The 13,433-nt window shown below is 35.6% G+C and overlaps 1 protein-coding gene across 3 annotated transcripts; it reads right to left on the bottom strand.

Moving 5' to 3' along the window:
• Window positions 1-227: 227 nt before the first annotated feature.
• On the bottom strand, window positions 228-12,961 carry LOC135137407 (uncharacterized protein K02A2.6-like). 3 transcript variants are annotated; one of them, XM_064067040.1, is made up of 5 exons: window positions 12,303-12,961; window positions 12,022-12,168; window positions 9,878-10,351; window positions 5,429-5,558; window positions 228-5,361 (listed from the first exon to the last, which is right to left on the bottom strand). In XM_064067040.1, the coding sequence occupies exon 5, from the start codon at window positions 4,512-4,514 to the stop codon at window positions 444-446; it is 4,071 nt and encodes a 1,356-aa protein (XP_063923110.1). In that variant the 5' UTR covers window positions 4,515-5,361; window positions 5,429-5,558; window positions 9,878-10,351; window positions 12,022-12,168; window positions 12,303-12,961; the 3' UTR covers window positions 228-443. The 3 variants fall into 3 exon arrangements, with proteins under 3 accessions (XP_063923110.1, XP_063923109.1, XP_063923111.1); XM_064067039.1 differs by lacking the exon at window positions 9,878-10,351; XM_064067041.1 differs by lacking the exons at window positions 9,878-10,351; window positions 12,022-12,168.
• Between the last annotated feature and the right edge of the window lie 472 nt (window positions 12,962-13,433).

Here is a 13,433-nt window from a genome sequence, read left to right as displayed (position 1 = left end):
CAGTGTAAAAATAACATAGGCCCATAGGCATAAGAATATTGTGTATCACTTGTCTCAGCCGTCCCAACAAGAAATATTTAAAGATGGCCTCAGTTTACTGTAAGCAGATTCTCGTACATAAGAACGTTTCATCATTTTACTAGGTAGTGACATTTATCAGAGGCGACGAACGAGGCGGTAAAATCACGAAATTCCAACGCTAGTGTTATGGTATTAAATACTCCATAAACTATATAATTCATTTATTTAACTAACAAATCTTAATATTCTTGATTACCGTTCTGTACAATGCTCTCTATCTCTAACTTAAAACTTCTTCTCCCCACCATCTCGTGACACGTACGCCACCCACACTACATCTCTGTGTGGCATCAAATCTATTCCTATGACATCCCCCTTTCTATATAAAAAAATAACTACAACTACTTATATCTATTTACAATTTATACATAGTAGTCGCGAAACCTTAATGGTGCTCGCCTGTTCCGCTGAGGTCTTTGGTTGACCTTGGGTTGCGCTATGGTTGCTTGAGGACTATTACTCACGGTTTCAGTTTCAGGTACATGAGCTGGAACCGATTGCGTGTCCTCCCAAACTAAATTGTCTTCTAGCAGTTGATCAAATAGCCTGTTTTGATCACCTGCTTGTACATTAGTTTGAAAAGTGTTCCTATCTACCCGTTTTAAATACTTTCTATTTCGGACTAATACATTGCCATTACTACGAAATTTAACATGGTACGCTCTTGGCCTGTAACTATCTTGTTTTATAATCTCACCAGGCTCCCACCGCTTGGTAACTGGATCCTGCACCACCACCTTATCACCACATTTTAATTCTGACATTGCTTTCTTGGACTTGTTGTAATAGTATTTCTGAGTTTGTTTCTGACTGCAAAGATTTTGATGGTGTTGCTTTATACTATGTTTGGGTATTAGGAGTGACTGTTTAATAGGTACTAATCCTTTGATTTTACGACCAAACAACAATTCTGCTGGGGATGGTAAATGTTTGCTAATTGGTGTGTTCCTGTATTCTAGTAGCGTTAGATAAAGATCTTTACCATCATGCAAATTTTTTAAAAATAACTTCTTTATTGTTTGTATGTGCCTTTCAACTAGCCCGTTAGATTGTGGATATTTGGGCGAACTTGTCTTGTGCAAAATTTCCCAATCTTTTAAAAATTTCTGAAAATGGTTGTTAATAAACTGTGAGCCATTATCCGAAAACAAAATGTCTGGCTTCCCATGTCTAGCAAAAATTGACTTGACTTCATTAATTACACGCTTAGATGTAGTATTTCTTTGCATGCATATGACTTCCGGGTATTTTGTAAATTCATCTACAACTAATAAGTAATCTTCGTTATCAAAATAGAACATGTCAGCTGAAACATTCTGCCATGGTCTGGTTGGCACACTTTTTTCCCACAGTGTTTCTCTCTGATTCGATTTACTGTATTTGAGACATGCAGAACAATTTTTTATTTTGTCAGTTATTTGTGTGATCATTAATGGCCAATACACTAATTCACGAGCTTTATTACATGTTTTTTCTATTCCTAAATGCACATAATGCAGTTTCTCAATAATTTCTTTACGCATGGATTTAGGAATCACGATCTGATCATTCTTAAATATTAAATCCGTCATTACTGTTAATTCGTGTCGAAACTTATAGTATGGTTTAATTACATCCGGTAAATTTCCTTTCCCTGTCGGCCATCCGTCTATAATGAATTCTTTCAGTATTTGTAACTCAAAATCTTTGGCTGTTTCATTTCGCAACGTTTCAAACTTCTCTGGGCTAATTTCCGCATATTTAATAAAGTTGACTTGTAACTCTACGTTATTTTCTATGACTTCAAAATTCTTATCATCATAATGGGTTCTAGACAGTGTGTCTGCAAAGTATAATTTAGCACCAGACTTATATTTTACAACTAGATCGTACATTTGCAAAGTTATTCTCAATCTTTGGATTCTTAGAGGACATTTATTTAGTGGTTTTTTGAAAATCGTTTCTAGTGGTCTATGATCGCTTTCTACCACAAAAGATTTCCCATATAGATATTGGTGGAACCTTTGACATCCAAAGGCTATTGCCAATGTTTCTTTTTCTATTTGGGCATAGTTTTGCTGAGTTTCATTTAAGGACTTGGAAGCATAAGCGATTGGAGATCCATCCTGTAATATTACTGCCCCTAATCCATCTTTACTGCTATCTACTGACAGTACAATCTCTTTTTTATTATCATAAAATTGTAATACTGGAGTACTAGTTAGGATATCTTTCAAACTATTAAAATCTTGTTCATGCGTCTCATTCCAATCAAAATGGGTATCCTTTCTAAGCAATTGACGTAAATTACTAGTTTTTTGAGTCAAATTCGGAATGAATTTCGCGACATAGGTTATCATACCTAAAAATCGAGACAATTCTTTACAATTTTTCGGAGGTTTTATTTGTTTAATTGCTTCTATTTTACTCGGATCAACTCTGATTCCATCTCGACTAAGTATGTGTCCCACATATTTTATTTCTTTCTGATTAAATTTACTCTTACTTTTGTTAAATTTAACTCCAAACTCTCTAGCTCTTTCTAAAACTAACTTGAGAATTTTATCATGTTCCCTTTCATCTTTAGCATATAAAATTATATCATCAATGTAGATTTTAATATTGGGTATACCCTGAAAAATTTCCGTGAACGTGCGGTGAAATATCTCTGGAGCGTTGGATATTCCATAGGGAAGACGTAAAAATTTAAACCTGCCAAATGGGGTTGCAAATGTTGTCAATTTAGATGCTTGTTCAGTCAAAGTGATTTGCCAAAATCCTTTGTTTGCATCTAGAGTTGAAAATATTTTTGAACCTGACATATCACTTGTAACTTCTTCAAATGTCGGTATTTCATAGTGCTCTCTGGCCAACGCATTGTTAAGATTTTGTGGATCTAGACAAATACGAACTTCGTTGTCTGGCTTATTTACAAGTACAATAGGATGAACATATTCAGTCGGTTCACGAACTTCCACAATTACTTCGTCTTTGATCATTCTCTTTAATGTATTTTCTAGCTTATCCATGAGTCTAAAAGGTACTTTCCTGCAAGGTACTATTTTCGGCTCATAATTACTTTTTAATGTGAAATCGCATGGGTTCTTTTTAATTTGACCTAAACCCTCAAACACGTCACTATATTCTGACAATAATACCGATTTATTAACTTCCACGTTATTTACAGTCGAATGTGTTTGTATTCTTTTAACTAAATTAAGCTCAATGAGTGCTGAAAGCCCTAAAATTGCACTTGACTTTGTTTCTACTACTACAAATTCAAGAGTGTAGCTTTGACCCTGGTGAACAATTGTCAGATTACAAGATCCAAATACCTGTAGTGGAAACCCGTCATAATTATTTATGCTAACATTCACTTTACTCAGTGGACAATTTATGTTATTTCTATCAAACAAATATTTCGGTATTACATTTACCTGAGCACCAGTATCAAGTTTAAAGTTAATTTCACAGTCAAATTCTTTAATACCAAGCTTTTGATACCAGTCTCTAGGTTTTTGATACTGCTCCTGTAAAGAATCAATTACATAACTGTAAGAACTAGCAGTTTTAGAATTATCTACTACATGCACACTCCTATGTACCGAGTTTGCTGTGTCTCCCATTTTAGACTTGCACATCCGCGCAAAAAGACCTGTTTTATTGCACTTTTTACACTGTTTACCTGAGGCTGGGCATTCCTCACGACGTGGTTGGTGTTGGCGACCACATCGATAACAGTCCACAGTTGTCCTATTTCCATTCTGATGCTCCTTTTTACCCTGGTAGCTGACCCGTTGATGTCCCCATTGGATTTGACCTTTCCTTGAATTTCCTAAATTTCCCCATTCTTGTTTTGTTGCAGACGGTGTTTTTCTATTTACTTTCACCTCTTCCACCATTTTTTGTGGAGTTTCTGACATCTTCTTCATATGTTGTTCCGTTACTTCTGCTGCTCTACCAATTTCAATAGCTTTTCCAAGAGTCAGATTCTTCTCCCTTAGCAGTCTGTCTTTTACTCTTGCATCTGTGACTCCACACACTATCCTATCTCGCAGCATTTCCTGCTTAAATTCTCCAAATGCACAGTCTGCAGCTATTCTTTTTAGATCTGTTACAAACGTATCAAATGGTTCTTCCTTTTCCTGTACTCTGTTATAAAATTTATTTCTCTCGACACTCGGGTTTACTTTTGGCACAAAATACTCCTCAAATTTGGCTATAACCTTCTTTATGTCCTTTCGCTCGTCGTCCTCTTCAAATTCGAACGTCTCAAAAATCTCTCGTGCCTCTTCGCCTACAATATGTAAAAAAGTGGCTACTGCAACTGAGTCACCTTTTGCGTAACATCCGGTGGCTTCCGCATATATTTCGAAAATGCTTCTAAATCTCTTCCAATTTGCAGGAATGTTCCCCTCAAATTTCATAGCCTGTGGTTGCTTCAAAAACTCCATTTTGTCAATGCCTTTTTTTCACGTGTTCTGTGCTGCTTAACCTCAATCTTTCCACGCGCTTTCCTTTCTTCCCTGGATTACTTGCTTGGGCGGGCTTACTTGTTCCCTTTATTCACCCACACTATTTTGATTTCCGACTGCGCCATGTTATGGTATTAAATACTCCATAAACTATATAACTCATTTATTTAACTAACAAATCTTAATATTCTTGATTACCGTTCTGTACAATGCTCTCTATCTCTAACTTAAAACTTCTTCTCCCCACCATCTCGTGACACGTACGCCACCCACACTACATCTCTGTGTGGCATCAAATCTATTCCTATGACAGCTAGCACACTATACCTATTAATTGATTGTTTGTGTTGGTAGCAATTTGTTTTCAACACAATTGTCACTGCAATTTTAATTGAATTTGGTAAACCGAAAATAATTACATATTTTAAAATTTAGATTATTGTTTTTAATTGCGTAAGATGGTATTGTCTTCTTCGCTCTTAGTACATAAATAAATATTGCTGTCCTTATTCCTTTTCGATTGTGAAGATGGTTAACCCGTCATCCAGCACCACATCATCAAAACAAAACAAAAAATTAAAAAGGTTAAAACGCTTCATAAAAAACTTTGTATTAAATAACAGTACAATTTTTATACTTAAAGTAATAAATAATGTAACTTTCTTCTAAAACAGAGGTATTGTCGTAAATTCACAGCCTGATGAGGCACCTCTATTGCATTATAATCTACAAGTATAATCTGTCTACGTTTTTTGTGGCTTTCGATTTACGTCCCTTGAGTGTCGTAAGAACTGAAATACTGTTAACCATAAACACCAGCCTAAACCTAAAACATTAGAAAAATAACAATTACAAAAAGGTGTCCACAAGCTAAATTTAACGTATATACTTACAAATAAAAAAAATGTTAAAGATCAGTTGTGCCAGGTAAGTAAATCGAGAATACTTCAAAGTGCAGTAGGAGACGAATACAAATACTGGAAAAGTTACTATTAACCAGGGAAGAACTAATATAGGATTCCCCTGAAAAATAAATAAGAAAATTAGTACACTTCTGGTTTAGAGTCGATGATATAGAAAAGGGAACGAAAAAACTTTTCGATTAATTCAATTAAATATTTCTAAATGAGCGTTATAATAGTTAAACAGTTGTGTAAATATAATAATCAATCAAGAACAAACAGACATCAATTTACTCCTTTAATGTGATGGGTTAGTCCGCTGGTCTATAATTAAAAAGAATTGAAGAAATAGGGAAATCGATAACGATTAATGTCGATAGTCTACAACAAAATTTAGACAGAATTATCAAAAAATTCTGGCAAAATTTTACAGATGCGATAACATTTTAGAAATATAAGGAATTTATCACTGCATAACACTCGCCGATAAAATGTGTGCAAGAATCTGTAGCAATTAACCTTATCATATAGCCGTTGCCATTGATCTTTCTACGTTTTATACTTAATACTGTATCAAATTTAGTATACAACACAGGTATAACACGCAAAGAAATCCATAACGTGAAGCAAGAATGGAATTATATTAAGATAAAATTTAAATTATATTTTATTCTCCTGTGGATATTTTTCAATGCGGTAGCTACCAATTAATCAATGGTTTCATTCATGTCATATTAACTAATACATTATATTACTGTACGTAGCCAAAATAGTCAAAACTATTGTGAGGATGGTTGCATATTTTTCACAGTTATAAAACGTATCCTTTACCTACAACATTGATTAAATACATATATATGTATTTAATCAATGCCTACAATAAACACTCTATTTACTTCTTAAAGAAATATATCCAGGTATCTTTTTCAATTCAGTATCTACAGTTTCTAACTCTTTGAAAAATTAAAGTAACGCCGTGGGGGCGTAAATGGCAAGGGATTGTGCCAGTTGCACCAGTATGGAGAATAGAAAATACTCCCCATATTTTAAGCAGATAAGCAAGGAGAAAAAATTACCTCTCAGCACTAATAACAAGCTTTAATTTCAAGTGTTTCTTTGTACACCGGAAGAATGTTACGTAGAAATTTGTTTGATCTGAATGAGTTTGTCGCCTCAAAACAGGGGACTAAAATTATTAATTACGCCGTCGTCGAACAGAATGTTCTGAATATTATTATTATTACTATTATTATTAATATTATTAAATAAAGACGGGCGTATTGTCACTTTTTCGAGAAAGTGGGGTGACTCGTTCTTAATTTGATCAATAAAAAATTTGTTGACGTCATACACATAGATAATACACAGCATGAGAGAAAAAGTGAAAAAAAAAACGGGCAAACCCTATCTAAAATATGCAAATGGCGTATTTTCTGAGTAGAACTCATCATATTGACATTAGTAAACAATATGTATTTTCCTACAGTAAGTGAGTACTCGCCATCGCAACACATTGATTTAATAGCAGAAGTAGTGGTTGTAGCAACATTAATAAATAAAGTTTTTACCTAATGAAAAATCGAATGCTTTCTTCCAAGGTTTGTTCTAATGGAAGACTGTGAAGAAAATAATGTCTTTCACTCTACCGAATATTTCCAAGGTTGCCAATTAGCAGTAATCAATGTATTTTCAGGAAAAATAAAAAAAATTAGGTTTTCAATACGAAAAATTTCATAAGTAACGTATAATATAAGGAATTAATAACGTCCATCGGAATCAGCGGCATTTAAGGGTTCTACATTGTGACCGGTACAAAGCGTGTTCAGGTTTCTTTTAGTGACTTCATTAATGGACGTAACGTCCGATTAAATGTAATTTGTAGGTTATTTTTGTCACTGGAGGTTGTGGCCCCTATCGCTAGAACGAATTAGTGAAGATGTGTGTCCTGATTTTTATGATACAAGAGTTCTGCTGTTAATACAACTGATAAAAATAGAAACTATGCTGCTCTTGCGATCATGGACGATTTTTGCAAACTATCTTCATGAAAAATGTACAAAACCTACAAGTAGCTGTATTTTTAAAACACTTAATAAATCTTAAAAATTGTACCGGACACTCCTCAACATTACTTGTTCATTCTGGAAGCGATATTATAAATTATAGCAAATAAAAGATAGGGAGATACTCTTTTATCATAAAATAAAACAACGGAGTCTGAGCACCCTTTTCAGAACAGGCGCGAGCTTTATGGCGAAAACAAAAAGGATGTGTTTCTGTGAAATCAATAATATCAACTGTAATAACCGTAATATTAATTTCTAAATCAGCAATTTTTATAAACAACGATGACCATCTTTTCAGTAGACAAAAGTGGGACAGATTCAGACTTATTTTGTAAAGTAACCTAAATATATTTATTTTGTATCGATTCTATATACAGGATGAATCACTAAGCGCGCTCCTCGACATCTTATTAATTATTTAAACTATCCCACACTAAAAATACCACTGATGTCCTGAATAATGATTTCTGTTACATTGGATTCAAAAATTTCACATATTAATTATTGCTTTTGACATCACGCCCCAAAACATAATTATGCATTTTCAAGGTTTATTAAAATTATAAAATTAGTATCGTATGATTAATTAAAAAATGTGAGTGAACACGACAACTGGATTCTGACAAGAGAACGTCGCGACTAGTAACTCTCGTTTAAGGGTACATAACTTCCCTCGCCCCTGAAGTACAATCAAACAAGTTCAATTTATTGGATAAATTATAAAATTTGATTTTGTGAATTATCTTTTTTATAATAACTCTATAAGTTAAAATTAAAATATGTGTGGATTGTGATGCGTGTGTTTCAAATGAGTTTGTCCATTTAGCGACAATAAATAAAATCTAACAAATATTTTATGTTCCGAGAGAATGGCTTAAACCCTAGGGCTTGACGATGGGTCCCATTTATTCTAAATCCAAATTAGAATTACTTGTTATGATTTCATGTATGAAAAGCTAAAGTAGGCTATCCACGGTGTTATGGTGACCCGTGTTTAAAAAAATACAAGTTTGTAACAACAGCTCAGAAACGACCATTTTCTTAAAATGTTTTAAAATATGAACAAGCAAAGACAAAACAATAGGTGTTCCGTTTCCGGCTTTTTGTATGTCTGTCTGTCTGTCTGCCGTCTGTTAATGCTCTGTGTCAATTTTTATTAGATAGGAAATCTCTATTGGTATTACATTGCGTGTGTTAAAGCCTTGCGCTTTATCAATGCGTATACATTTTTGCAGCAATTGTTTGACCGTTCGACCGATTTCACCGAAACGTTCAGTATACAACATTGCAACTTATCCTAAATGAAGAAAGTAACTAAATATCACCCCATTTCCAAGCTGTTATTATTATTATTAGCAGCGTGCTGTACCTACTGCGATTAAAATAAAAATGTTTGAAACTTTCAATCAGTTGCATAAAAGAGATTACATACAGTGGAACCATGTCGGTATTGGAAAAAATAATTTGCTTCGATCATTTTTTCTTTTGAGTCGTCCTGTGTAAAGTATTCTAAAACCATAAGTGTAGATTGATACCATTTTGCACGTTTTTAGATGGGACTTATTCAGGAAAATTTTGAGGCCGCGCCATCAAATTTTTTTTTTTTTTTGGGAGAGGGGGGGACAAACCAATGAATTTTTATTAATGATTTACCATAGAGAATATAGTATTCGGTTTTGCAGTTTTAAAGTTAAATTATAAAATGTTGTAAATTTTGTCTTTTTTTCCAAAAAGCTAGATGTCGAAGGTAAAAAATGTAAGTATACAAGTATGTCATTTTATAAATTTAAATAACATGTACTATGCAGAATTTTGAGATGGTGTCATGAAATTGTTGGTGGGGATGATCGGATAAATTTTGCTTAGGTATCATTTTATTATATATACAATATTCCTAAAGTAGGTATATTCAAAATTTCACAACAATCACACTAATAGTTTCAGAGTTTATCACCAAGAGACGACAGACAGACGGAAACGGGAGACCAATTTTTCATTCCAGGAATCCATAAAACATGGAATTAGCGATTCCCCGGATGGATTCTATTACAATACTTCCATAGCTTACTCTCGAGAAGTAAAAAAGACTGAAAAACCTTTTGTTCCGGGTATCGGTTTTACTTTTTCGAAAAAATCGGGTGTTTAATCCATATAAATTTTTGGCTCTGGGGGCGGCGACCTTGAACCTGGAAATCGCGCGAAGACGGTACGGCAACCCGGGAGGGGAGCACGGTGACGGTAACGACGCGTGCACGACGGTGTCGACTTTCGACGGTGACAAAAAGAACGCGGTGACGGTGACACGGTTTTTCGCTCGGGGGCGGCGATTCCAAAACCGGTACAAAACAGGCAGACGACCCAAAAAGGTACTTACGGTGGGTCGGAGGGTCGAACTGCTCACTTGGTCACACTTCTCAAAAACACTCTTCACCAGGACAGCAGCCACAGCACTTTCGCACTCCTTGGAGTTTCAGGCAAGAATCCTCTTCTTCCGCCGCGGCGGCGCGGCGATCGCCAATTTACCCCCGGCTCTCGCGGTACGCGGCACGGTTTCCGGCCCGCGAAAATTCGCTTCGTTACATTACGAGTACTTATAAAAAAATTTATTGCAGAAAAAACAACATAAAATGCTTTAGTTAAAAGTGTCACCACTTAAATCTAGTTGTCGAAGTAACCCGAACAGAAATATAAAAATCCGGCCGAACATCCCCGGACAGTCGAAAAACCAGAACATGTCTGGGAAAATCCGGACGTATGGTAACCCTAACATAGCGTCACTCCAGTATAGCTTCGACAAAATAGCTTCATGACAAAAGACCTCCGTCAAAATAGCCCAATATCTAAAAACCTCCACAAGGGAGCAAAAATATCACAATAAATATTTACATGCACTATTCCTTATTAAACATCATAGTTTACCAAAAACCAAAAACCGCATTTGTGGTTCTTTGAAGTTTGGTGTAGTCTGTTTATATCTATATTATCAAAGTTCCTAACATAGTCATTTTCCAAAATCAGTCTTATCTTGGCAAGAACTATCATTTGCCAAAAAATTATTATTTTACGCATATATTTTTTTTAGTCTGCTAGTTTTCCCAGTGATAATATATTCAATAAAACCTTGATTTTACAGCTCTGAGTAGCATTCGTTGCTTATGTTTTATAATATTAGGTATACGATTTGAATTATAAATTAATATTTTGTAGGAATTAGTTATTTACTAAATAATGTTCTGTTTTTCTAAAATCTGTGAATAGTGGGCAGTGAAATAAAAATTAATTTCTTTTTGTCTATACAAAAATTTCATACCGGGCTAATTTGACGGGGCTGTTTTGTCGGGTCACGTTTTTGTATTTATTTCCGTCACACAATTTCGTCTATTAACAGTCTGTTTTATATCTTCATATTTAACTCTTTAATTAAATTGTGTCCCCCCCCCCATTTCAAAAAGTCACGTGCTGCCACTGGTTTATTGGCCAACTGAAAATTTTCAACGGGCCAAAACAGATAATGTATAGTAGCCTGCATAGATACTGTAGCCGTCCATAGAGTCGAAATTTGCGAATAAAAATAAAATAAAACCGGCTCAAACGAAGCCGACGACGGCTTGCAAGTTCTGTCACTACGGCACGCGTCATATCACACAGGGGTGTACTTAAGGCTCTTTGCAGAAAATCTTAGGGTCACTGTAATTTTACTATTTTCTATCTACGACAAACGATTTGTCACACAGCTACGAAACCGATGATCTAGAGAAAGATGGAAGTTTGAAAATTTATTTCAACAAGTGTAATAACCGTTTGGTGCAACACAATTGGTTCAAGCAAACTAAAATATGACAGGAAACAAACAGTCCACGTGGACTAGTTTATAGGCGTGTTTGCTGCTAAGATGACTAGGTTTTTCGCTCCACCTGCCTCCGCAACGATGAATATACCATACCACAACTTGTGTACAGTGAACAGAGCTTCGATTTTATTGACGAGATTCAGCTCAGAAATTAAACAGATTATATCATAACGGAAAAAATGACATTTAATATTAAATACGTCTCTGTGCAACGTGTGCCAGAGTGATGTCAGACTTTGCAAGCCATCGTCGGCTCCGTTTGAACCGGTTTTATTTTATTTTTATTGGCAAATTTCGACTCTATGGACGGCTACAATATCTATGCAGGCTACTATAAATGTATTTTTGTGTCTCACACGAGTGTGAAGATGCGCACTTTTATCGGAAAGGATTTCTGTGTTATTCCCTAGTTCCTACTGTGATTAGTAGACGATAAGAATGAAAGTTGTCCTGCACCAACCTGAGGGGTTCTAAACTTAGTGTTACTGAAGTTTTCAAAAAATGTTTTCTTTTTCGACGAAACCGAGAATGCTACAATTATGTTTATGGCGAACTTAATTAGAGAGCTTTTACTTTTATATTTATAGTTAGCGGTTTCTTTTATATATGAAATACAAAAAAAAAGACATGTATTAAGTGTATATTAACTAGTGAAACAACGATCTTACCATCTTGGCCCCCATGATTAACGAGGATATCAAAAACGTGTGGACTACAAAATGAAGACTCATATAAAAAATATCGCCATCAGTGACCGGCCTCGCTTCTGCAGTGATGTTCCAAATTTCATTAAGAATTCCACACACCAAACCCACCTGCAAGCGAAGTTGTAAGTTTGGTTGCCTATCCGATAGAATACCACGGTATTTGTTTTAGTAAGCACGAGATTAATCAGCAAACAATCGCGCCCATCAAAAAAAATCAACAACAACAAACAAAAAAAACTTACCCCATGCAGGGCCCCAATCGCTATCACCCTGTCCTTGAGACTGCAGTCCAGCTTCTGCCACATTTTCCAAAAAGCCGCATCTGTCACAAGTTGTCAAACAAATTCAAGTGTAGCTATCGATTGCCGCCTCCTATCATCAAGCAAACTTTCCGAATGTTCGTCACTTATCTCCTGTTGCTTTGTTAAGGTGGCATTGCGTGTCAACAAGGTGCGCGTACCACATATTCGTTAAGGCCCCTTCCGATCGAAATAATTCGCATGATCTGCGTGCGGAACGTTCTATATTACTCTATATATAACGACGGAAGTGTGCTTTTTCTTGCATTATTTATTTAGCGCTGCACGTGACCGATCTCGCCGACGTTCGCTGGGTGTGTGCAAAAAATTCCGACCGAGCCGAGCGACGCCACGCAGTTTTGTTTGTGTCGTCAGCCAGTCTGGGCACTGGGGGCTGCAGCGCCTGGCTTTGGCATCACGGATTCACGGCATTGCATTTGCTCGGATGCAAGGTCGGTCGCAAGTATTGTTGGTGTTAGATAAGGAGGGATTTGGACTGGAACACACGATCGCCGCTCGTTGAAAGTGACGACTTTCTTGTTAATTGATTAATTGAATCGACGAAAATTGATTGCTGGACGCGGAAAGCGGAACTGTGTGTGTGTGCGTTAACTACGGTTTCTGTTAAAAATAGACGTTTCAATGTTGTTGCTCGAGCGTGGGCGTGGGTGTAAATGCATTATGTCAACAGATTACTGTATGTAGGTGGCGTGTAAATAAGGCTTTGGAAACTTGTTTCCTTCGTTTTTATTTTTATTTATTGCACAATGACGCACAATCGCTCATTGTCATTCTTGTCAGGTTTTGAATTTAACTTTAATTTCAACAAAGTGTGCGGTGTCGTAGACAGTAGAGCAATTTTTGTTTCCGTGAAATGCGCTACACTCTGTAAACATTGTGTCCTAAACCACCATTTAGAAACATGAACATTTCTCACATAGTTGCCATATGCATTATACCTAAATTTGGTTTCATTCGAAAAATCCCATGTGAAACATCTTTGAAACAACTCGTTTTAGTTGCATAAAGCATGAAATGAGTGGAGTTTTAATAAATCTTTTAGTAAAAAGTGGT

Source organism: Zophobas morio, unplaced genomic scaffold (genome assembly GCF_036711695.1).
Source record: "Zophobas morio isolate AGI-343-1 ecotype UQ-CSIRO unplaced genomic scaffold, CSIRO_AGI_Zmor_V1 ptg000029l, whole genome shotgun sequence".
NCBI lineage: Eukaryota > Metazoa > Arthropoda > Insecta > Coleoptera > Tenebrionidae > Zophobas > Zophobas morio.
The sequence above is the reverse complement of the archived record's forward strand: the minus strand, read 5'-3'. Positions and strand labels throughout refer to the sequence as shown.